This window comes from Tympanuchus pallidicinctus, unplaced genomic scaffold (assembly GCF_026119805.1).
Source record: "Tympanuchus pallidicinctus isolate F22 unplaced genomic scaffold, pur_lepc_1.0 scaffold3, whole genome shotgun sequence".
Taxonomy (NCBI): domain Eukaryota; kingdom Metazoa; phylum Chordata; class Aves; order Galliformes; family Phasianidae; genus Tympanuchus; species Tympanuchus pallidicinctus.
In genome coordinates this window covers 59227547-59252563 of record NW_026294747.1, presented here as the reverse complement: position 1 = coordinate 59252563, position 25017 = coordinate 59227547, and the positions used below count along the sequence as shown (strand labels likewise).

Sequence of the window (25017 nt, the reverse complement as noted above, 5' to 3'; positions counted from 1 at the left end):
TGGGCTGTGTGACAACAGGAAGTGAAAGCATTCCTGCTGCTCCTGCTGCCCTCGGGTGAACCAAAGCCCGGGCTGAGCCGCTCCCATTCCCGAAAGTCACACGCTGAGCAGGAACCACACGGCCCCTCTGGGCCCCGTCCAGCCCCGTGCAGCAGGCAAAGGGACGGCCGGGGGTGGGGGGGTTCCCCTTGTGCGGGGTCTCTGCAGCCCCGGGACCGCTGCCCTCAGCTGCACACAGAGCTGAGAGACAACGCAGTCATTGTCAGCAGCCAACGTGGGCTGGTGAGGGGCAAAACCTGTCCTGGGAACTCGGTGTGCAGGTCCAGCAGTCACCCACTGAGCTGCTCGTGGGGATCCAGCCGGTTGGATGCAGAGCTGTTTCGGCTCCTGCAGTGCCTCCATAGCATTGCTCCCAGGAACCTGCAGGCACAACGCCTGGCACACAGCTGGACACGGGCACGGTGTGATGGGTGAATGCTGGGCTGGCCGTGTTGAGACACGGGGGGAGATGTGCTGGTGGCAGTCACTGGGGGCTCCACAGGGCTCCATCTCAGGGCTGATTCTCTCCAGTGTTCCCTTCAGTGACTGGGTTTGGGTTCCCAGTATGGGGGGAGGAGGAGCAGAGGTCGGACAGCAGCCGCACAGAAGGGCTCTGGGGGCTGTGGGACGGCCCGGTGCATGTGAGCCATTAGAATGCCCTGCAGCCAAAAGAGCCCCAACCGCTGGGTGCAGCAGCCCAGCAGTGCTGGTGAGGGAAGGGACTGTGCCCTCTGCTCTGTGCTGCAGCCTGACCTCGAGCATGGGGTGCTGCTGCGTGAGAAGGGCATGGAGCTGTTAGAGCATCCAAAGGGGGGCTGTGGAGATGGGGAAGGGTCTGCAGGGCAAGGGCTGTGAGGAGAGTTGAGGGCTCTGTGTTTGCTGTGCCCGGAGCAGAGGAGGCTGAGGGGAGGGCTCATGGCCCTGCAGCTCCTCATGGCCCTACAGACCCTCGTGTCCCAGGGAGGAGAACCCACAGCCTCTGGGTCCTTGTGCCAGGGCTGCAGCAGTGCACAGAACAAGAATACAGCTTCCTGGATCCAAGAGTGCCTTGGAAGGACAAAGACGAATGTCTTGAATGCAAAAGAGGGCAGGGCCTGTGAGCCTTCAATCAAGTTTCCCGGAAGAGCTGCTGATGCCCCAGCCCGAGTCCAGGCTGGATGTGGCTTTGCACAGCGGGCGGTGTCCCCGCACTGGGGCAGCTCAGATGTGGCCAATGGTGGAGCAGCGCTATCTGTGATCCCAGCACCGCCCTCCTCCCGACGCCGCCTCTAAAAGCGCTGCTGAGCTGCACAGCGCTTCCAGCCCCGGCGCTGCTGTGCGGGACGAGAGCAGCAACAGCACGAGTGCAGCAGTCAGAGCTGGGACACAGCGCAGCGCTGCTTTGGTGAGTTGCTGCAGCTCTGCTGCCACTGCCGGAACAAATTCCAAGGCGGCAGAATCTGCTTTCAGGGAGTGGGTTCTGATTTTCATGCATAAGGTTCAGCCAACATTTCTTTCCAAAGACAAAGTCAATGCAGATGGGTAACTTTGATGCCACTTGTCTTTCTCCATGCACACGCAGCTGTGGGACTGACCTGAGTGCCCAGGGATCATCTGTGTCACCTTCATTGGCACAGGGAGGGAAGCAGGGCAGCTTTGTGCCCCTCTCACTCAACATCTCTCTCCTCCCAGGCTTCCTCTGTGTGAGTGTGAGCGCTCTCCCGATGGCAGGACGTCACAGCAAAGGTGAGCCGCTCAGCTCCGCACGGTTGTGTATCCTGAGGCTGCCTCCCGTCTCCCCGCTCTGAGAGCTCACAGAATTTGGGTGAGGGCGGATGGGGCAGCGCTGTACAGCCTGACATACAGCACAGGGCTCCAGCTGCACCCCAAACCTCGCTGCCTCGGTGCCCGTTGCGTAGAGCTGTGCCCCGCTGGGGACATGAAGGGCAAGCAATGGCCCAAGGGCCAATGCTGCACGAACCCTGCTGCGTTATCTGCTCAGTGTGTGACTGCTTGGAAAGGGAGAGTCCACCCCGAGCAATGCTGGGGCTCAGGGAGCTGTCAGATCGCTGTCGCTTTCTGTTTCTGCTCTCAGGAGAGCACTGGGTGCAGCCATTTAGGAAGCCTGGAGCCCAACAGCCCTGGGCGCCCTCAGGGCCACACGTTCCTCTGACGGACCCCGAGGAGCACAGCTGGGGCGAGGGGAGCTGCGCACTGGGGGCTCACGCACATCTCTGCTTGTTCCCCAGGGTCCCAGCTGAGGATCCTGCTGGTGGGCAAGACGGGGAGTGGGAAGAGCGCGACAGGGAACACCATCCTTGGGAGGGAGGCGTTTGAATCGAAGCTGTCAGAAAGTTCCGTAACCTCTGACTACGGCAGTGCCCAGAGCCACTGCTGTGGAAGGGCAGTGGAGGTCGTGGACACTCCAGGCCTCTTTGACACAAGAGAAGCCAACCTGAAAACAGCTGAAAAGATCAAGAACGGCCTTCGATACCTCTCTACAGGGGTCCATGCCATCGTCCTGGTGATGCAGCTGGGTCGAATCACTCAGGAAGAGAAGGAAGTGGTTGAGTGGGTGACCAAGATATTCAATATTGAAGCACAGAGGTACACAATCCTGTTATTCACCCGAGCAGAACAACTGCAGAAACCAGAAGGTCTGAAGAGTTTCATAGAAGGGAGTTCATACCTCAAGGCCTTGGCAGCCAAGTGTGGAAATCGGTACGTTGGATTCAGCAACACAGCCACCAGGGAGGAGAGGGATGGGCAGGTTGCAGAGCTCATCAGCGTGATTGATGCCATGGTCGAGCAGAACGGCGCTGCTCCGTGTTACACGCGAGAGATGCTGGAGGAAGACACACGGACCTTTTTGCAGAAGGTTGGTACCATCCTGCGGGCGGCGAGGGGTCGGTCAGGCAGGAGGTGTCTGCTGTCGTGCCGTTCCTGCTGCCTTTCAGGGCGATGTGGGGCATGGTTGTATGGGCTGTGATCACAGCCCGAGCTGCAGCAGATCGTGCAGCGTTTGGGCACCAGTGTGAGACACAGCGTTTGGATTTGAGTGGTCCTGTGCAGAGCCAGGGGTCGGATCCCTGTGGGTCCCTTCCAACCCAGCACATTCTGTGATCCTCTGATGGAGAGGCCACGGATGTCCAGTGTGGGGGTGCAAAGAGCTGGTGGGGTGCAGCGGGGCGCAGAGCCAGGACAGGAGACAGGGGGCACGACTGGAAGCACAGGAACTCTGAGGAAACATCAGCACTCCCTTTGCCATCTGTGCAGGTGGGTGAGCACCGCTCCGGCTGCCCAGCACTGCCGTGGGGTCTCCGTCCCTGCAGAGGTTCCACAGCCAAAGGGACGCAGCCCTGGGCAGCGGGCGATGGGGGACCGATGGGCAGGGATGGAGGGGCGGTGTGCAGAAATGCCTGAGCCCTGGTGAGCTGTGGTTTGGGGATGTGGGATTTGGTCTGCCCTGCCTGCACAGGGACACCCAGAGCAGGGGGCACAGCCTCATGTCCGGGCAATGGAGGTCCATAAGGAGGAGACCCCACAGCCTCTGTGTCCTTGTGCCAGGGCTGCAGCACTGCACAGCACATCAATGTTTCCCTTGACTCAGAGTACACCAATAGGACAAAGGTGAATGGCTCACATGTAAAAGAGGGCAGGTGTTGAGGCCGTAAATCACGTTACCTGGAAGAGCTGCTGATGCCCCATCCCTGGCAGCGCCCGAGTCCAGGCTGGATGTGGCTTTGCACAGCGGGCGGTGTCCCCGCACTGGGGCAGCTCAGATGTGGCCAATGGTGGAGCAGCGCTACCTGGGATCCCAGCACTGCCCTCCTCCCGACGCCGCCTCTAAAAGCGCTGCTGAGCTGCACAGCGCTTCCAGCCCCGGCGCTGCTGTGCGGGACGAGAGCAGCAACAGCACGAGTGCAGCAGTCAGAGCTGGGACACAGCGCAGCGCTGCTTTGGTGAGTTGCTGCAGCTCTGCTGCCACTGCCGGAACAAATTCCAAGGCAGCAGAATCTGCTTTCAGGGAGTGGGTTCTGACTTCCATTAATGAGGGACAGTCCATATTCCTTACCTAAGGTGCAGACAAAGTCAATGTTGATGGGTAACTTTGATGCCATTTGTCTTTCTCCATGCACCCGCGGCTGTGGGACTGACCTGAGTCCCCAGAGATCATCTGTGTCACCTTCATTGGCACAGGGAGGGAAGCAGGGCAGCTTTGTGCCACTCTCACTCAAAATCTCTCTCCTTCCAGGCTCCCCCTGTGAGTGTGAGCGCTCTCCCGATGGCAGGACGTCACAGCAAAGGTGAGCCGATCACAGGTGAACGCAGGCAGCTGCAGCCCAGCCGGGCTCCTGGCTGAGTGCTGGGAAGCACGGGGAGTTCATGTGGGCTTTGTGGGAGGCCGTGGCCTCGGGGGCGTCCTGAGGCTGCCTCCCATCTCCGCCCTGAGAGCTCACAGAGCGAGGCTGAGGGCGGACGGGGCCGAGCGAGCGCTGCGTGCCTGCTGGCAGCCGGCTCCAGCCCGTGCCCCGTCCCGTCCCCGCAGGGCACAGCGGTGGCTCGGGGACACCTTTCCTCGTGGCGCCGGCACTCCGTGGTCAGCAGGGGGTGTCCCGGCACCGCGGGGCTCACACTCATCTCTGCTTGGTCCACAGGATCCCAGCTGAGCATCATCCTGGTGGGGAAGACGGGGAATGGGAAGAGTGCAACAGGGAACACCATCCTTGGGAAGGAGGCATTTCATTCCATGTTGTCACCACATTTGGTAACCCAAGAGTGCAAGGACGTCAAGGACCATGTTAATGGAAGACCAGTTCTTGTTATCGACACTCCTGGCCTATTTGATACAAGGGAAACCAATGAAAAAACAGCTGAAAAGATTAAGAATGCGTTTCAGAGAACCAGTGAAGGTGTCCATGCCATCATCCTGGTGATGCAGCTGGGACAAATGAGTAAGGAAGAGCAGGAAGTGGCTGACTGGGTGACCAGAATCTTCCATTCTAAAGCATGGAGATACACAATCCTCTTATTCACCCGAGCAGAGCAGCTGGAGCATCCAAAAGGTCTGAAGGGCTTCATAGACAGGAGCCCATACCTCAAGGGCCTGGCAGCCAAGTGTGGAAATCGGTACATTGGTTTCAGCAACATAGCAACTGGAGAGAAAAGGGATCGGCAGGTTGCAGAGCTCATCAGCATGATTGATGCCATGGTAGAGCAGAATGGCAGAGCTCCGCGTTACACACAGGAAATGCTGGAGGAAGACACACGGACATTCTTTGAAAAGTTTTGTACCATCCTGTAGGCAGCCAGGGGTCAGTCCCAGAACAGGGACCTCCTCTGCTGTGCCGTTCCTGCTGTCTGTATGGGGTGATGTGAGGCAGGGTGTGTGGTGATGGGCCTGAAGGAGCTGTCAATAAACACTGAGCATTGCTGTGTGGAGGAGCATCCGTCTGTGCCCTGGGTTCTGCTGTGCTGAGCAGTGCTGGCAGGAGGTGGTCGCACACACGGTGCAGTGGGGACGAGGCCCAGTGCCGGCTGTGCCTGCGGGGATGGGATGTGGAGGGCTGGTGCCCGTGGCTGTGGGCATGCAGGCTGCTGTGGAGGATGGCGGGGATGTGGAAGGGGAGCTGCCCTCGGTGCGAGAGCTGAGGTTCTCCAGCAGCCTTTGCTGCGAGATGTGTTGTCTGCACTGCTGGAACGGAGCGCGCTTACGGGAAAGGCGTCTGTGGGCCCTTGGGCCTCAGCTGGCGTGTGCAGGTGATGTGGGCGCTCTGCAGCTCGGAGGCAGCAGCAGGACGGGCAGCACATTGCTGGAGGAATGGTCAGGATGAAGCGTTCAGCACACAGCTACACACGCACACAGTGCTGTGGGGGAAGACCGGGGCTCCGGGATCTGGGACGGGGGGGCACTGTGCTGGTGGCAGCCATGGGGGGTTCCGCTGGGCTCCGTGTCAGGGCTGATTCTCTTCAGTGTTCTCTCCATGGCTGGAAACTGTCACTGAGGTGCAGTGAGGAAGGTTGTGGATGGCACTGCACTGCCATGAGCTGCTGACTCAGTCAAGGGTGAAGAGGCCTGGCAGAGAGAGCCTTAGTGATGGCAGGACCAGGCAGTGCCCAACGGAATGGAGGTGACCGAGAGCAAGAGCTGCATTCTGCACGTGGGATGGGGCTGTCCTGGGTGTATGTAAAGAAACAGAGGCTGGACGGCAGCCCTACAGAAGGGCTCTGCGGACTTTTGGTCATCCTGGAGGACGTGAGCCCAGAGTGCCCTGCTGTAGCAGCAATGCTCAGTGAGGAAACTGACGCTCAATTTCCACTTCTGCAAACTGAATCAGAACCTTGCTATCACACACACTATCCAATTCTCTTTCCTATGAGCATATTTATATTTCAAATGTGTGTTTGTCTAAGGAAAAGTGCCCGAGCCCAGGCTGGATGTGGCTTTGCACAGCGGGCGGTGTCCCCGCACTGGGGCAGCTCAGATGTGGCCAATGGTGGAGCAGCGCTACCTGGGATCCCAGCACTGCCCTCCTCCCGACGCCGCCTCTAAAAGCGCTGCTGAGCTGCACAGCGCTTCCAGCCCCGGCGCTGCTGTGCGGGACGAGAGCAGCAACAGCACGAGTGCAGCAGTCAGAGCTGGGACACAGCGCAGCGCTGCTTTGGTGAGTTGCTGCAGCTCTGCTGCCACTGCCGGAACAAATTCCGAGGCAGCAGAATCTGCTTCCAAGGAGTGGGTTCTGACTTCCAGTCCATATTCCTTACCTAAGGTGCTGACAAAGTCAATGCAGATGGGTAACTTTGATGCCACTTGTCTTTGTCCATGCACACGCGGCTGTGGGACTGACCTGAGTCCCCAGGGATCATCTGTGTCACCTTCATTGGCACAGGGAAGGAAGCAGGGCAGGTTTGTGCCACTCTCACTCAAAATCTCTCTCCTCCCAGGCTCCCCGTGTGAGTGTGAGCGCTCTCCCGATGGCAGGACGTCACAGCACAGGTGAGCCACTCACAGCTGCATGCACGCAGCTGCAGCCCATCGGGCTCCTGGCTGAGTGCTGGGGAGCACGGGGGGTTCGCATCCTGGTGCAGCCTCGTGCTCGCGTGGGCTCTGTGGGAGGCCGTGGCCTCGGGGGCGTCCTGAGGCTGCCTCCCATCTCTGCTTTCAGAGCCGCACAGATCGAGGCTGAGGGCGGATGCGGCCCACGAGCGCTGTGTGCCTGCTGGTTTGGGGCCCGGTCTCCTTGTCCGGTCGCGGGGTCCGTGCTCTGAGGGTGTTGTCTGTAACGGGACGGGGTCCATGGAAGCTCGGCGTGGGGTCGGCAGTCCCTGGAGGAGAAGCTGTCCGTCCCGTCCGAGCCGTGTCCCGCTGTCCCCGCATTTCGGCGGCCGGAGCTGCGCGTTGTGCTGCTGGGGCGGAGCGGAGCGGGGCGCAGCGCCACCGGCAACACGTTGCTGGGCGAGGAGCGCTTCGAGTCCCGGCTGGCGTCCCAACCCGTCACCACCACGCGCAAAGACGGCAGGCGGGATTGGGGCGAGTGGTGCGTGGTGGTCATGGACACCCCGGCGATTTTCGGGGGCTCTCAGTGGGACGAGCAGCGTTTGGCCGAGGAGCGCCAGCGCTGCCTCAGATTCGCTGCCCGGGAGCCCTGCGTGCTGCTGCTGGTGACACAGCTGGGCCGTTACACGCGGGAGGACCGCGAGGTGCAGGAGAGCGTGCAGAAGCTGTTTGGGAAGGGCGCTAAGCAGCGCATGATGGTGGTGTTCACAAGGAAGGAAGACCTGGGGGGCGGCTCGCTGGATGAATACGTGAAGGCGGCCGACAGAGGAGCGCTGCGGGAGCTGGTGAAGGCGTGCGGGAAGCAGTGCTGTGCTGTGAGCAACAGAGCGCCGAGGCGGGACCGGGATGTGCAGGCTGATGAGGTGCTGCACAGGGCTGTGAGCATCGCCCTCAGGCAGAGCGAGGGGCGAGGGGAGTCGTCGTGTTGGTTGTGTTTGCCGTAATTAAGATCTAATCACCGTGACGAGACCCACGGGTCCATGCCCAAAAAGGGGGTAGGGGAGGGGAAGGAAAGGGAGGTGGATCCGGACAAGGGAAGCGGTGGCAATGAGCTAAGGAAAGAAGGACTTAGTTTTCTAATTGTAGTAGTGAAATGTAATTGGAATTGAAGCTACTGAACAAACGAGAGTTTCCAAAACGCAAAGCTCTCGTGCCGATGCTGCAGCAGCTGTGACACACAGGCAGCAAAGGAGAGCGCTGCTGTGAGCTTTGTGTTCTGCTGTCATCGCCTCCTCCTGGAAGATGGAAATCACAAAATAAAGCGTTGTGGGAGCGCCGTGCCTTTCTGGGAGCTGTAGCTCATTCTTCGGAGCCGCCGCGTCGCCTCTTCGACTCCCATCGCTGCGTGACGCAGGGAATGTGGAATAACGAGGAAAAAAACACGAAACCGCGACGGCTGCGCGGCCGCGGCCGGGGCCGAACGGAGAGGGGTGAGAGCGGGCACCGAGGAGCCGCCCCGGCTCGGAGCAGCCCTGCGAGCAGCCCCGGTGCCGGCGGCGCCCCGCTCCCCGTCGGGCCGGCAGCCCCCAGGGGAGCGCGTCGCGTCGCGGCGCGTCGGGAAGCGTCCGGCCACCCCGGAGCCCCCGGCGTGGGGCTCGGAGGAGCTCGGCTGGGGGACGCGGGGCTGCGGGAGCGCGGGGCGGCGGGGCGGCGCGTCCGTTCGAGCTCGGCGGGGCGGCGGTGCCGCGCGGCTCCGCTGCCCGGGACGGCGCTGAGGGAACCGAGCGCGTTGACGGGAAACGGGTGCGTTGACGGGAAAGGCACTGAAGGAATGCGCCACCTTCGGCCCGGCTGCCGGCGGGCGGCCGCACCCCGGGGAGCGACAGCCAACCCTCGGCTGCTCCCCGCGATTCACCCCACGCGCGCGGTGGCGCGGAGGAGCGAGCGGCGGAGCGGCTCGTGGAGGGCTTACGGCGTGCACGCGGTGGACGCGCCCGACGCCTTCGACTCGCCGGAGCGCAGCGCCCGGTGCCGCCGCGACGTCGCCCGCTGCGCGGGGTGGGCGCGGGGTTTGGGGAGATCCCTGAGCATGGCTTATGGAGGCACTAAAGGATAATTACGGTAATTAGTGTAATGTTTGTGTTTTAATTAGCGCTCTGCATGCAGCATTGCTTCCTGCTGCTCCCAGCGGTCCAGGGCGCCGTCAGCAGCATCAGCACTGTTCTGAAACCAGCGGGAATCACAGCCCGGACAGAGCCCATCCCCACGAGGGGCCTCTGGAAAAGGGAGGAGAAAGTGCAGCTGTTGTTCCTTGACGCCGTCAGGGGGAACTCGAGCCCCCAAGGGAGCGCAGGGCGCTGAGCTCTGGGCTGTGTGACAACAGGAAGTGAAAGCATTCCTGCTGCTCCTGCTGCCCTCGGGTGAACCAAAGCCCGGGCTGAGCCGCTCCCATTCCCGAAAGTCACACGCTGAGCAGGAACCACACGGCCCCTCTGGGCCCCGTCCAGCCCCGTGCAGCAGGCAAAGGGACGGCCGGGGGTGGGGGGGTTCCCCTTGTGCGGGGTCTCTGCAGCCCCGGGACCGCTGCCCTCAGCTGCACACAGAGCTGAGAGACAACGCAGTCATTGTCAGCAGCCAACGTGGGCTGGTGAGGGGCAAAACCTGTCCTGGGAACTCGGTGTGCAGGTCCAGCAGTCACCCACTGAGCTGCTCGTGGGGATCCAGCCGGTTGGATGCAGAGCTGTTTCGGCTCCTGCAGTGCCTCCATAGCATTGCTCCCAGGAACCTGCAGGCACAACGCCTGGCACACAGCTGGACACGGGCACGGTGTGATGGGTGAATGCTGGGCTGGCCGTGTTGAGACACGGGGGGAGATGTGCTGGTGGCAGTCACTGGGGGCTCCACAGGGCTCCATCTCAGGGCTGATTCTCTCCAGTGTTCCCTTCAGTGACTGGGTTTGGGTTCCCAGTATGGGGGGAGGAGGAGCAGAGGTCGGACAGCAGCCGCACAGAAGGGCTCTGGGGGCTGTGGGACGGCCCGGTGCATGTGAGCCATTAGAATGCCCTGCAGCCAAAAGAGCCCCAACCGCTGGGTGCAGCAGCCCAGCAGTGCTGGTGAGGGAAGGGACTGTGCCCTCTGCTCTGTGCTGCAGCCTGACCTCGAGCATGGGGTGCTGCTGCGTGCGAAGGGCATGGGGCTGTTAGAGCATCCAAAGGGGGGCTGTGGAGATGGGGAAGGGTCTGCAGGGCAAGGGCTGTGAGGAGAGTTGAGGGCTCTGTGTTTGCTGTGCCCGGAGCAGAGGAGGCTGAGGGGAGGGCTCATGGCCCTGCAGCTCCTCATGGCCCTACAGACCCTCGTGTCCCAGGGAGGAGAACCCACAGCCTCTGGGTCCTTGTGCCAGGGCTGCAGCAGTGCACAGAACAAGAATACAGCTTCCTGGATCCAAGAGTGCCTTGGAAGGACAAAGACGAATGTCTTGAATGCAAAAGAGGGCAGGGCCTGTGAGCCTTCAATCAAGTTTCCCGGAAGAGCTGCTGATGCCCCAGCCCGAGTCCAGGCTGGATGTGGCTTTGCACAGCGGGCGGTGTCCCCGCACTGGGGCAGCTCAGATGTGGCCAATGGTGGAGCAGCGCTACCTGGGATCCCAGCACTGCCCTCCTCCCGACGCCGCCTCTAAAAGCGCTGCTGAGCTGCACAGCGCTTCCAGCCCCGGCGCTGCTGTGCGGGACGAGAGCAGCAACAGCACGAGTGCAGCAGTCAGAGCTGGGACACAGCGCAGCGCTGCTTTGGTGAGTTGCTGCAGCTCTGCTGCCACTGCCGGAACAAATTCCAAGGCGGCAGAATCTGCTTTCAGGGAGTGGGTTCTGATTTTCATGCATAAGGTTCAGCCAACATTTCTTTCCAAAGACAAAGTCAATGCAGATGGGTAACTTTGATGCCACTTGTCTTTCTCCATGCACACGCAGCTGTGGGACTGACCTGAGTGCCCAGGGATCATCTGTGTCACCTTCATTGGCACAGGGAGGGAAGCAGGGCAGCTTTGTGCCCCTCTCACTCAACATCTCTCTCCTCCCAGGCTTCCTCTGTGTGAGTGTGAGCGCTCTCCCGATGGCAGGACGTCACAGCAAAGGTGAGCCGCTCAGCTCCGCACGGTTGTGTATCCTGAGGCTGCCTCCCGTCTCCCCGCTCTGAGAGCTCACAGAATTTGGGTGAGGGCGGATGGGGCAGCGCTGTACAGCCTGACATACAGCACAGGGCTCCAGCTGCACCCCAAACCTCGCTGCCTCGGTGCCCGTTGCGTAGAGCTGTGCCCCGCTGGGGACATGAAGGGCAAGCAATGGCCCAAGGGCCAATGCTGCACGAACCCTGCTGCGTTATCTGCTCAGTGTGTGACTGCTTGGAAAGGGAGAGTCCACCCCGAGCAATGCTGGGGCTCAGGGAGCTGTCAGATCGCTGTCGCTTTCTGTTTCTGCTCTCAGGAGAGCACTGGGTGCAGCCATTTAGGAAGCCTGGAGCCCAACAGCCCTGGGCGCCCTCAGGGCCACACGTTCCTCTGACGGACCCCGAGGAGCACAGCTGGGGCGAGGGGAGCTGCGCACTGGGGGCTCACGCACATCTCTGCTTGTTCCCCAGGGTCCCAGCTGAGGATCCTGCTGGTGGGCAAGACGGGGAGTGGGAAGAGCGCGACAGGGAACACCATCCTTGGGAGGGAGGCGTTTGAATCGAAGCTGTCAGAAAGTTCCGTAACCTCTGACTACGGCAGTGCCCAGAGCCACTGCTGTGGAAGGGCAGTGGAGGTCGTGGACACTCCAGGCCTCTTTGACACAAGAGAAGCCAACCTGAAAACAGCTGAAAAGATCAAGAACGGCCTTCGATACCTCTCTACAGGGGTCCATGCCATCGTCCTGGTGATGCAGCTGGGTCGAATCACTCAGGAAGAGAAGGAAGTGGTTGAGTGGGTGACCAAGATATTCAATATTGAAGCACAGAGGTACACAATCCTGTTATTCACCCGAGCAGAACAACTGCAGAAACCAGAAGGTCTGAAGAGTTTCATAGAAGGGAGTTCATACCTCAAGGCCTTGGCAGCCAAGTGTGGAAATCGGTACGTTGGATTCAGCAACACAGCCACCAGGGAGGAGAGGGATGGGCAGGTTGCAGAGCTCATCAGCGTGATTGATGCCATGGTCGAGCAGAACGGCGCTGCTCCGTGTTACACGCGAGAGATGCTGGAGGAAGACACACGGACCTTTTTGCAGAAGGTTGGTACCATCCTGCGGGCGGCGAGGGGTCGGTCAGGCAGGAGGTGTCTGCTGTCGTGCCGTTCCTGCTGCCTTTCAGGGCGATGTGGGGCATGGTTGTATGGGCTGTGATCACAGCCCGAGCTGCAGCAGATCGTGCAGCGTTTGGGCACCAGTGTGAGACACAGCGTTTGGATTTGAGTGGTCCTGTGCAGAGCCAGGGGTCGGATCCCTGTGGGTCCCTTCCAACCCAGCACATTCTGTGATCCTCTGATGGAGAGGCCACGGATGTCCAGTGTGGGGGTGCAAAGAGCTGGTGGGGTGCAGCGGGGCGCAGAGCCAGGACAGGAGACAGGGGGCACGACTGGAAGCACAGGAACTCTGAGGAAACATCAGCACTCCCTTTGCCATCTGTGCAGGTGGGTGAGCACCGCTCCGGCTGCCCAGCACTGCAGTGGGGTCTCCGTCCCTGCAGAGGTTCCACAGCCAAAGGGACGCAGCCCTGGGCAGCGGGCGATGGGGGACCGATGGGAGGGGATGGAGGGGCGGTGTGCAGAAATGCCTGAGCCCTGGTGAGCTGTGGTTTGGGGATGTGGGATTTGGTCTGCCCTGCCTGCACAGGGACACCCAGAGCAGGGGGCACAGCCTCATGTCCGGGCAATGGAGGTCCATAAGGAGGAGACCCCACAGCCTCTGTGTCCTTGTGCCAGGGCTGCAGCACTGCACGGCACGGCAATGCTTCCTTTATCCTAGAGTACAGCAATAGGACAAAGGTGAACAGCTTGTTCCTGCGTGACCTAACCTACGTGTTCCTGCTTCAGCAGGGGGATTGCGATGGACGATCCTTGAGGTCCCTTCCAACCCCTGATATTCTGTGGTTTGTGCCCCTCTCACTCAACATCTCTCTCCTCCCAGGCTCCCCGTGTGAGTGTGAGCGCTCTCCCGATGGCAGGACGTCGCAGCACAGGTGAGTGCCTCCCCTGCTGCTGGTCGTGTGCGTCCTGAGGCTGCCTCCCATCTCTGAGCGCTGAGAGCTCACAGAGCGAGGCTGAGGGCGGACGGGGCCGAGCGAGCGCTGCGTGCCTGCTGGCAGCCGGCTCCAGCCCGTGCCCCGTCCCGTCCCCGCAGGGCACAGCGGTGGCTCGGGGACACCTTTCCTCGTGGCGCCGGCACTCCGTGGCCAGCAGGGGGTGTCCCGGCACCGCGGGGCTCACACTCGTCTCTGCTTGGTCCACAGGGTCCCAGCTGAGCATCATCCTGGTGGGCAGGACGGGGAGCGGCAAGAGTGCGACAGGGAACACCATCCTTGGGAGGGAGGCATTTCGTTCTGCACTGTCAGCACAGTCAGTAACCCAGGAGTGCGAGAAAGCTGAAGGCCTCTTTGCTGGAAGACCTGTTGGTGTCGTTGACACTCCTGGCCTTTTTGACACTAAGGAAGTGCTTAGAACAACAGCTGAAAAAATTCAGAATGCCTTTCAGTTTGTCTCTGAAGGGTTCCATGCCATCATCCTGGTGATAACGATGGGCCGAATCTCTGAGGAAGATCGGGAAGTGGCTGAGTGGGTGACCACGATATTCAGTAGAGAAGGAAGGAGGTACACAATCCTGTTATTCACCCGAGCAGAAGAGCTGGAGCATCCAGAAGACCTGAAGGCTTTCGTAGAAGGGAGTTCATTCCTCAAAGGCCTGGCAGCCAAGTGTGGAAATCGGTACATTGGATTCAGCAACATAGCAACCGGAGAGAAATGGGATGGGCAGGTTGCAGAGCTCATCAGCATGATTGATGCCATGGTCGAGCAGAACGGCGCTGCTCCACAATACACACGGCAAATGCTGCTGAAGGATTTATCCAATGTTCCTGGGAACTCTTGTGCCATTCTCTAAGTTGAGGCAGGACACATCTTCTCCTCTGCGCCATTCCTGCTGCCTGGCGCGCCGATGCCGGAGGTGCTGAGTGGTGACGGGCTGTGTGGGACCAGCAGGGCACGGGGGCTCCAACAACTCGGCTGCAAGGAGCCTTACCTGCAGAAGCTGGAAGCTGTGAGGCCTGTGGGCCCTCGCTGTGCGGAGGCACCGTGGAACACAGCTGATCTGCACTTCCTCTCACGGCTGATAAAGACGACCAGCAGAGACCCTTGTGCAAAGCTCCCACACCTCCTAGACTCACTTGTGCTGCCATCCTCAGGGCTGCGCTGGGTGCAGGAGTGGTGAAATACACCTGCCTCCAAATCCCTCTCCTTTTTCTTCTCCTTTTTCTTTTATTTGCTTTCCCTCAAAGTAGTTGATAAGGAACCAGTGCCTCACCAACACCCTTGTGCGTGATGCTTACTAAGCACTGTTAGAAAGCTGCCTCATTTGGCCTCAAACTAGTTGATTAGTTGTTGACAGAAAGCTCAATAAACTGCAGTTTCTCTTCAAGCCAGAGCAGAGGATCTCTCTGGCTCCAACAGTGGGAAAAAGAAAGACATAATGAACAAAAGGCCTTGAAAATGAGTGAAGCAGCTCGGCAGCATCGTGTGCCGGACATAAACACACTCGAGGTGCCTGGTTTGTGCCGGTGACCAAGGGGTTGTAAAGGTCCTACAACAAAGGTCTGGGTCGTGCACCAGCCAAGGAGTCTGTGCCTCTCCTGCCACAGAACAGGCAGCAAGGATTCTGACAGAGAGGAGACCATGGCCATGAGCCAGCAGTGTGCCCTTGTGGCCAAAAAGGCCAATGGCTTACTGGGGTGCATTAAAAAGAGCGTGGCCAGCAGGTCGAGGGAGGTGATCCTCCCCCTCTGCTCTGCCCTGGTGAGGCCTCATCTGCAGCACTGCGTCCAGTTCTGGGCTCCCCAGCACAAAACAGACAGGGATCTCTTGGAAAGAGTCCAGCGGAGGGCAACAAAGATGGTGAAGGGCCTGGAGCATCTCTGCTATGAGGAAAGGCTGAGTGAACTGGGTCTGTTCAGCCTTGAGAAAAGAAGGCTGAGAGGGGACCTGATCCAGGTCTGTAAATATCTGAGGTGTGGGGGGCAGAATGGCGAGGATGGACTCTTTTCAGTGGTGAATGGAGACAGGACAAGGGGAAATGGCCGGAAACTGCAGCATAGGAAGTTCTGCACCAATGTGCGAAGGAACTTCTGTGCAGTGAGGTGACGGAGCACTGGAACAGGCTGCAGGGAGGTGGGGGAGTCTCCTGCTCTGGAGATGTTCAAGACCTGCCTGGATGCCGACCTGCTGTAGGGAACCTGCTTTGGCAGGGGGTTGGACTCGATGAGCTCTGGAGGTCCCTTAAAACCCCTACAATTCTGTGATGCTGTGATGCTGTGAGACGCCTCCTCCTTTGCTCCACAGCTGCTGCTCTCTGACAAGGCGCAGTGGGACGCTGCCGGTGCCGCGGCCGCAGGGGCTCCGCGTGCAGGGCGATGCGGGCCGTGCTGTGCTGCTGGGCCCCAAGGAGCTCTCAATAAACGCTGAGCTTTGTGCGCGGTGCAGAACCTGTGCCGGATCCATCTCTCATCCACACGGGGGGTGGGAAGCGGCTGTGAGTGGGCAGGGATTGCAGAGCCGCAGGGGGTGAGGATGGGGCCCTCGGGGTCCCTCTGGTGCCCGGCAGGACTCCCCAGAGCACAGCGGGGTGGGAGCTCCCCAAGGAGGAGAGCCCCAAGAATGCCGTTGAGCAGCTCCTAGCTTTCTGCTAGCTCTGCAGCTCCCATGCCACACTCCATGTGTGCTCCTGTGAAATGGGGCTGCAGCAGCGCTCCCACAGCTCCCCTTCCTCAGCACAGCACCGAGCATCGGGCTGGGTGTGATGGGGTGCCAAGATACACAGCCTGGTGAGGATAGGGTGATGGGGGGCTGCAGGGATCGAGCTGTGGTGCAGCTGCCCTTGGTGCAGAGCCGAGGCTCCGCCTCCCCGCGCTCTCAGTTTCGTTCTCTGCAGTGCCCGGAACGCGGTGCGTTTACAGGAATAGGATTCTGTGCCGCCTTCGGCCTCACCCTGCGTGTCTGTTGGTGATAACGTGCTCTCTTGGTTTGGGGGCTCCCACGGGGCTGGGCTGCGGCCCCAGCACCGCACAGCGCCCTGCTCTGCCCTCCTGCTCCCCTCAAGCAGCCCAGCGCCACGCTGCAGCTTGCAGGCGCTGCCCGTGCGGGTTGTTGAGCAGCGGTGCGAGGCTCTGTGGGCTGGGATAATGGTGCAACCATTTTATTGCCACGGTTGGAAAAGGCCTCTCATATCACCCCATCCAACCATCAGCTTTCAGCAGTGCTTGCAGTAAACCGTGCGCCTCAGTGCAGGAGCTCAGCAGGCAGCCCCCCCTCCCCCCCCCCCCTCCATGGGCAGCCCCTCCCAGCACCGGGGAAGTATTTCCTGACATTCAAACTGAGCCTTTCCTGGCACATCCTGAGGCCATTTCCTCCGGTCCTATCGCTGTCACCTGGGAGCAGAGGCTGACCCCCACCTCACCACCACCTCCTGCAGGACTTATAGGGAGACAGGGACACGGAGGTGATTGTCCCTCTCTGCTCTGCCCTCCTGTGTCCCCATCTGCAGCACTGCGTCCAGGTCTGGGGCCCCCAGTACAAGAAAGTCAGGGAGCTGTTGGAGAGGGGCCAGAGGAGCCACAAAGATGCTCAGAGGCTGCAGCACCTCCCTACAAAGACAGGCTGAGGGAGCTGGGCTTGTTCAGCATGGAGAAGAGAAGCTGCGGGGTGACCTCAGTGCAGCCTGCAGTGCCTGAAGGGAGCCTGCAGCCAGGAGGGGAGTCAGCTGTGTGCAAGGGGAGATGGCAGCAGGACGAGGGAAATGGTTTGGAGCTGAGGGAGGGCAGCTGGAGGTTGGATGTCAGGGGAAGTTGTGTGCTGTGAGAGCGGGGAGGGGCTGGAACAGCTGCCCAGAGAGGCTGTGATGCCCCGTCCATCCCTGGAGGTGTTGGAGGCCAGGTTGGATGGGGCCCTGGGCAGCCTGGGCTGCTGTGCAATGGGGAGGTTGGTGGCCCTGCATTGGTGGGGGGTTGGAGCTTCGTGAGCCTTGAGGTCCCTTCCAACCCAACCGTTCTGTGATGCTGTGATGTTGAACAGGAAAGGCCCCAGTACCGATTCTCAGGAGGGAAGGTGAGTGGTTACCAGCTGGATTTAAAACTCCATTCCCCAGCTCTCTCTGGGCTCAGCCTGGCATCCAGCTCTTCACCCAGCAAGGAGGGGATCTTTCCAAGGCCCAGATTGCCAGCTTCTCCAGGACAAAGACAGATAAACTGGTAAAGCAAAATCAAAGCCTTCAGGTAAGCAGGAATCACAGCTTCTTCACCTCTCTCCAGCAACAGTGACCCCACCAGAGTGGGTTTGGGGACCCTCAATGAACATGTGATAAAGAAACTCTTCAGTTGCAAGGTGCTGCTGTCAACAGGAAGGAAAGGGAAAGTGTCCTGTGGGTGTCTGTTGGGCTCCTGAAGGGATAATTGCAGACTGCAAACCACCTCCATTGCTGTAGAAGGGAGATTAGAATGAGACAGCTGCTATCCTGTCTCAAATCTTGCTCTTGATGGGCCATAATGTGCCTGCCCAGCAAAGAGTAATAAAAACAATCCATTACATATTTTTGGACCATGATTTGTAAACAGCCCTGTAAAGATAACCCCAAAACTGTTTGGGGGCGTGTGTGCTTTGGGGAGGATTGCCAAGCACTAGAAATAAAAGAGACCTCAGTCTGCATCCTGACTGCGTGTGTGTTGGATAACGCTCTGCACCAAGACCTGCAGACCCAGAGCAGCATCATCCCCTCCTCAGCAGGCTGTGTCCAGGCTGCTCCCACCCCGCTGTGCTCTGGGGAGTCCTGCCGGGCACCAGAGGAACCCCGAGGGCCCCATCCTCACCCCCTGCGGCTCTGCAATCCCTGCCCACTCACAGCCGCTTCCCACCCCCCGTGTGGATGAGAGATGGATCCGGCACAGGTTCTGCACCGCGCACAAAGTTCAGCGTTTATTGAGAGCTCCTTGGGGCCCAGCAGCACAGCACGGCCCGCATCGCCCTGCACGCGGAGCCCCTGCGGCCGGGGCACCGGCAGCGTCCCACTGCGGCAGACGGACAGCGGCCCCGCGAGCCCCCGGCCCCGCACGGCTCCGTGCAGCGCCGGCTCTCGGCGGGATGCCGACGGCTCCCGGCCCGCGGCCCCGCTCCGCGCCGAGCCCTCGCCGAGGGCCGCATCTCACAGCCCCGCGTTGCCATCGGTCTCGGCTCCTCCGTGTCAGCGGCCGGGGCAGCGGAGCGGCAGCGCGGCGGAGCCCAGAGCGGCGGAGCGGAGCGACTGGGCAGCGCGCACACATGGAGCGCCTGCAGCCCTTGGGGAAAGCGGTGACACGGGGCGGGGGAAAGCAAAGGGCGCGGGGGTGAGGATGGGAACTGCGAGCGAGGAAGGAGAGCGGCGTCTGCAGAGCACAGCAGGGGCGGCACGGCGGAGGAGACGGCGCCTCCCACACCGAGCGCTCGCTGCCTACAGGATGGTACAAAACTTCTGGAAGAAGGTGCGTGTGTCCTTCTCCAGCATTAGTCGTGTGTAACACGGAGCATCACGATTCCCCCCGACCATGACATCAATCATGCTGATGAGATCTGCAACCTGCTGATCCCTCGCCTCCCCGGTGGCTCTGTTGTTGAATCCAATGTATCGATTTCCACACTTCCTTGCCAAACCCTTGAGGTATGGGCTGTTTTCTACGAAGTCCTTCAGGTCTTCTGGATGCTCCAGCTCTTCCGCTCGGGTGAATAACAGGATTGTGTACTTCTCGGCATTAGTATGGAAAATTTTGGCCACCCATTCAGCCACTTCCTGCTCTTCCTTAGTCATTCGGCTCAGCTGCATCACCAGGATGATGGCATGGACACCTGGGAGACGCTGGATGGCGTTCTTAATCTTTTCAACGGTTGTCAGGTTGCCTTCTTTTGTGTCAAAGAGCCCAGGAGTGTCAACGACACCAACAGGTCTTCCAGCAAAGAGGCCTTCAGCTTCCTTGCACTCCTGGGTTACTGACTGTGCTGACAGTGCAGAATGAAATGCCTTCCTCCCAAGGATGGTGTTCCCTGTCGCACTCTTCCCATTCCCTGTCTTCCCCACCAGGATGATGCCCAGCTGGGACCCTGTGGACCAAGCAGAGACGAGTGTGAGCCCCGCGGTGCCGGGACACCCCCTGCTGGCCACGGAGTGCCGGCGCCACGAGGAAAGGTGTCCCCGAGCCACCGCTGTGCCCTGCGGGGACGGGACGGGGCACGGGCTGGAGCCGGCTGCCAGCAGGCACGCAGCGCTCGCTCAGCTCTTCCTGGCCCTGTCCCCTCTCTCAGCTCTCCCACAGGAAAACTGATCGTGCCCAGCAGGAAGCCAAGCCCAAACTGAAGGTTCTGACCAAAGGATCCTCAGGAAAAGGGACACAAAGCCCCACGGCTGCACTGAAATGCTCACAGCACGGCTCCCACCGCCACCTTCCCCACTCCGTGGAGAAGCAGCTGCGGACTGCGGCCAGTGCAGCAGCTCCTCTGGCTTTGGTGCCACACAGCCCACAGCGTCTCCTCACTGCCACAAGATCGGCTCCAGCTTCACCCCAGCGCCAACAACACGCTGTGGGCAGCCCAGCTCCCCCCCTGCAGTGGCCTCAGGCTCCATCGGGAGGAACGCGTGGCCCTGAGGCTGCCCAGGAATGTCCGTCTCTAGCATTGCTCAGAGGGCTGCACCCAGTGCTCCTCCAAAAGCAGGAACAGAAAGTGAAAGCGATCTCACAGCAACCTGAGTCCCAGCACTGCGTGGAGTAAGCAAAAGCCCAGGCTGAACTGCTCCACTTCCGAGAATTCAGGCGCTCAGCAGAAAATGCAGCAGCGTTTGTGCAGGGTTGTTTTTTCCGCCCCTCCCTGCCCTGCGCGGCTTCAGTGAGGCACGGCTTCCGTGCAACAGCCGCAGAGACAGCAAGGCTTGCCGTATGGCTTTCCCCCTGCGCTGTGTCTCAGGCTGTACCCACCGCACACCGCTGTGCCGCCCGCCCTCAGCCGTGCTCTGTGCGGCTCTCAGAGCGGGGAGATGGGAGGCAGCCTCAGGAGATGCAACAGCACGCAGGGGGGGAGCAGCTTACCTGTGCTGTGACGTCCTGCCATCGGGAGAGCGCTCACACTCACACGGGGAGCCTGGGAGGAGAGAGATGTTGAGTGAGAGGGGCACAAAGCTGCCCTGCTTCCCTCCCTGTGCCCATGAAGGTGACACAGATGATCCCTGGGGACTCAGGTCAGTCCCACAGCCGCGTGTGCATGGAGAAAGACAAGTGGCATCAAAGTTACCCATCAACATTGACTTTGTCTTTGGAAAGAAATGTTGGCTGACCCTCATTCATGAAGTCAGAACCCACTCCCTGAAAGCAGATTCTGCTGCCTCGGAATTTGTTCCGGCAGTGGCAGCAGAGCTGCAGCAACTCACCAAAGCAGCGCTGCGCTGTGTCCCAGCTCTGACTGCTGCACTCGTGCTGTTGCTGCTCTCGTCCCGCACAGCAGCGCCGGGGCTGGAAGCGCTGTGCAGCTCAGCAGCGCTTTTAGAGGCGGCGTCGGGAGGAGGGCAGTGCTGGGATCCCAGATAGCGCTGCTGCACAAACAGCCCCGTGCAAAGTGCTGCAGGAGCTCCTGTGCGGAGCCACTGCTGGCCGAGAAACTGCGCAGACATCAGCAAACGGAGCCGGGGTGCAAAGATCTGCTTTGCATGAGGAGATGGGGATGGGGCTGAGCGGGGACTTGTACCCATCGCTGTCCTTCCATGCAGGGCTGCGGGAGGCTGCCATGTGGGCACAGCAGAGAGTGCTGAGAAAGCTTTTGTCCCTGGGAGCCATGTGCAAGGGAGGGGGGAGCGCAGGCGGCAGCGTCCTGTGTCCTCGCAACTGGGGACAGGGAGCTGGGAAGGAGGAGGAGGTGGCCGAGGGGAAGGAGTGCAGCGAGGGGCTGAGGCCGCGCTCGGGGCTGTGGTGCTGTGAGCCGGGACGGACTTCGAGCACAGCGGGATGGGGACGGCGATGGGGCAGCGCTGAGCGGGGGCTGCCGAGGGACAGAGAAGGGCCGGGGGACGGCGCCGGCCCAGGGAGCAGCAGGGAGAGCCTCAGTCAGCCCAGGGCGGTCGGGGAGGGCTCCTCTCGGAAGGGGATACCAAAGCAACGCTTCCATTCTGAGTGCCCGCGGCCTCGGGCTGTGCCGGGGGAGGGGCAGGTTGGATCCTCCCCAGCAAGATGCCCTGCGCTGCCCTGCGCTGCTCCGAGCCCCCAAACCAAGAGAGCAGGCTATCAGCAACAGACACGCAGGGTGAGGCCGAAGGCGGCACAGAATCCTCTTCCTGTAAATGCACCGCGTTCCGGGCACTGCAGAGAAGGAAACTGAGAGCCTCAGCTCGGCACCAAGGGCAGCTGCACCACGGCCCGTTCCCTGCAGCCCCCCAACAGCCCGTCCTCAGCAGGCTGTGTCCCGGCCCCCATCGCCCCCAGCCCGATGCTCGGTGCCGTGCTGAGGAAGAGGAGCTGTGGGAGCGGCGCTCCGGTGCTGGCACAGCAGGGCCTGTGCTGGGCACGGCTGGGAGCAGCTCTGCAGAAGGGCTCTGGTGCTGCTGGGCTGCGAGGGACACGGAGGGGCTGCGGCCACGGGACCAAGGCTGCGGCTGTGCGGGCTGTGCTGGCACAGCGCTGCCAGCTGGGGGACGAGTGGGATCCTGCCCTGTGCTCAGCAGTTGTGCGGCTGCACAGGGAGCAGCGGGTCCAGGCGGGGGCCCCCAGCACGGGACAGCGTGGGGCACACGGGGGAGAGTGCAGCAGGGGGCAGCGAGTGCTGCAGTGCCTGGGGCGGCTCTGCTGGAGGAGAGAGCTGCGCAGGCCCAGGGGCATCGGCTGTGACCACAAATCCCTGCAGGAGCCGTGAGGGCACGGAGCCGCGCTCTGCTCTGCGCTGCCGGGGCAGCACAAGGAACTGGGCACAAAGTGCGGCCCAGGAGCTGCCTGCACACAGCTCTGCGCAGGGACGGAGGCTGCGGGCTCTCCTCCTTGGGGAGCTCCCACCCCGCTGTGCTCTGGGGAGTCCTGCCGGGCACCAGAGGGACCCCGAGGGCCCCATCCTCACCCCCTGCGGCTCTGCAATCCCTGCCCACTCACAGCCGCTTCCCACCCCCCGTGTGGATGAGAGATGGATCCGGCACAGGTTCTGCACCGCGCACAAAGTTCAGCGTTTATTGAGAGCTCCTTGGGGCCCAGCAGCACAGCACGGCCCGCACCGCCCTGCACGCGGAGCCCCTGCGGCCGCGGCACCGGCAGCGTCCCACGGCGGCGGACGGACAGCGGCCCCGCGAGCCCCCGGCCCCGCACGGCTCCGTGCAGCGCCGGCTCTCGGCGGGATGCCGACGGCTCCCGGCCCGCGGCCCCGCTCCGCGCCGAGCCCTCGCCGAGGGCCGCATCTCACAGCCCCGCGTTGCCATCGGTCTCGGCTCCTCCGTGTCAGCGGCCGGGGCAGCGGAGCGGCAGCGCGGCGGAGCCCAGAGCGGCGGAGCGGAGCGACTGGGCAGCGCGCACACATGGAGCGCCTGCAGCCCGTGGGGAAAGCGGTGACACGGGGCGGGGGAAAGCAAAGGGCGCGGGGGTGAGGATGGGAACTGCGAGCGAGGAAGGAGAGCGGCGTCTGCAGAGCACAGCAGGGGCGGCACGGCGGAGGAGACGGCGCCTCCCACACCGAGCGCTCGCTGCCTACATGATGGTGCAAGGCACTGTGCAGAATATCGGTATGTCTTCCTGCAGCATTTCTCGCGTGTACTGTGGAGCATCACGATTCCCCCCGACCATGACATCAATCACGCTGATGAGCTCTGCAACCTGCCCATCCCTCGCCTCCCCAGTGGCTCTGTTGTTGAATCCAATGTACCGATGTCCACACTTGGCTGCCAAACCCTTGAGGTATGGGCGGTTTTCTATGTAAACCCTCAGGTCTTCTGGATGCTCCAGCTCTTCCGCTCGGGTGAATAACAGGATTGTGTACTTCTCTGCATTAGTATGGAAAATCTTGGCCACCCACTCAGCCACTTCCTGATCTTCCTCAGGCGTTTGGCTCCGCCGCATCACCAGGATGATGGCATGGACACCTGGGAGATGCTGGACGGCGTTCTTAATCTTTTCAGCAGTTTTCAGGTTGCCTTCTTTTGTGTCAAAGAACCCAGGAGTGTCAACAACAACAATCGATCTTCCAGCAAAGAGGCCTTCAGCTTCCTTGCACTCCTGGGTTACTGACTGTGCTGACAGTGCAGAAGGAAATGCCTCCCTCCCAAGGATGGTGTTCCCTGTCGCACTCTTGCCACTTCCCATCTTGCCCATCAGCAGGATCCTCAGCTGGGACGCTGTGGACCAAGCAGAGACGAGTGTGAGCCCCGCGGTGCCGGGACACCCCCTGCTGGCCACGGAGTGCCGGAGCCACGAGGAAAGGTGTCCCCGAGCCACCGCTGTGCCCTGCGGGGACGGGACGGGGCACGGGCTGGAGCCGGCTGCCAGCAGGCACGCAGCGCTCGCTCGGCCCCGTCCGCCCTCAGCCTCGCTCTGTGAGCTCTCAGCCCTCAGAGATGGGAGGCAGCCTCAGGACGCCCCCGAGGCCACGGCCTCCCACGAAGCCCACATGAACTCCCCGTGCTCCCCAGCACTCAGCCAGGAGCCCGATGGGCTGCGCCTGCCTGCGTGCAGAGCTGAGCGGCTCACCTGTGCTGTGACGTCCTGCCATCGGGAGAGCGCTCACACTCACACGGGGAGCCTGGGAGGAGAGAGATGTTGAGTGAGAGGGGCACAAAGCTGCCCTGCTTCCCTCCCTGTGCCCATGAAGGTGACACAGATGATCTCTGGGGACTCAGGTCAGTCCCACAGCCGCGTGTGCATGGAGAAAGACAAGTGGCATCAAAGTTACCCATCTGCATTGACTTTGTCTTTGGAAAGAAATGTTGGCTGACCCTCATTCATGAAGTCAGAACCCACTCCCTGAAAGCAGATTCTGCTGCCTTGGAATTTGTTCCGGCAGTGGCAGCAGAGCTGCAGCAACTCACCAAAGCAGCGCTGCGCTGTGTCCCAGCTCTGACTGCTGCACTCGTGCTGTTGCTGCTCTCGTCCCGCACAGCAGCGCCGGGGCTGGAAGCGCTGTGCAGCTCAGCAGCGCTTTTAGAGGCGGCGTCGGGAGGAGGGCAGTGCTGGGATCACAGATAGCGCTGCTGCACAAACAGCCCCGTGCAAAGTGCTGCAGGAGCTCCTGTGCGGAGCCACTGCTGGCCGAGAAACTGCGCAGACACCAGCAAACGGAGCCGGGGAGCAAAGATCTGCTTTGCATGAGGAGATGGGGATGGGGCTGAGCGGGGACTTGTACCCATCGCTGTCCTTCCATGCAGGGCAGTGGGAGGCTGCCATGTGGGCACAGCAGAGAGTGCTGAGAAAGCTTTTGTCCCTGGGAGCCATGTGCAAGGGAGGGGGGAGCGCAGGCGGCAGCGTCCTGTGTCCTCGCAACTGGGGACAGGGAGCTGGGAAGGAGGAGGAGGTGGCCGAGGGGAAGGAGTGCAGCGAGGGGCTGAGGCCGCGCTCGGGGCTGTGGTGCTGTGAGCCGGGACGGACTTCGAGCACAGCGGGATGGGGACGGCGATGGGGCAGCGCTGAGCGGGGGCTGCCGAGGGACAGAGAAGGGCCGGGGGACGGCGCCGGCCCAGGGAGCAGCAGGGAGAGCCTCAGTCAGCCCAGGGCAGTCGGGGAGGGCTCCTCTCGGAAGG

At 61.3% G+C, this 25017-nt stretch overlaps 2 protein-coding genes across 3 annotated transcripts; one reads left to right on the top strand and one right to left on the bottom strand.

The window, feature by feature from the left end:
• Window positions 1–1292: 1292 nt before the first annotated feature.
• On the top strand, window positions 1293–14673 carry GIMAP8 (GTPase, IMAP family member 8). The gene is made up of 10 exons (XM_052695151.1): window positions 1293–1423; window positions 1711–1764; window positions 2268–2896; window positions 4274–4325; window positions 4677–5304; window positions 6104–6112; window positions 6978–7015; window positions 11648–12276; window positions 13171–13222; window positions 13493–14673. The coding sequence occupies exons 2-10, from the start codon at window positions 1743–1745 to the stop codon at window positions 14137–14139; spliced, it is 2706 nt and encodes a 901-aa protein (XP_052551111.1). The 5' UTR covers window positions 1293–1423; window positions 1711–1742; the 3' UTR covers window positions 14140–14673.
• A 3907-nt stretch (window positions 14674–18580) lies between these two features.
• LOC128086448 (GTPase IMAP family member 9-like) lies at window positions 18581–24439 on the bottom strand. 2 transcript variants are annotated; one of them, XM_052695128.1, is made up of 3 exons: window positions 24310–24439; window positions 20351–20402; window positions 18581–19370 (listed from the first exon to the last, which is right to left on the bottom strand). In XM_052695128.1, the coding sequence occupies exons 2-3, from the start codon at window positions 20370–20372 to the stop codon at window positions 18727–18729; spliced, it is 666 nt and encodes a 221-aa protein (XP_052551088.1). In that variant the 5' UTR covers window positions 20373–20402; window positions 24310–24439; the 3' UTR covers window positions 18581–18726. The 2 variants fall into 2 exon arrangements, with proteins under 2 accessions (XP_052551088.1, XP_052551087.1); XM_052695127.1 differs by lacking the exon at window positions 24310–24439 and adding an exon at window positions 20689–20811 and having other exon boundaries at window positions 18582–19370.
• Between the last annotated feature and the right edge of the window lie 578 nt (window positions 24440–25017).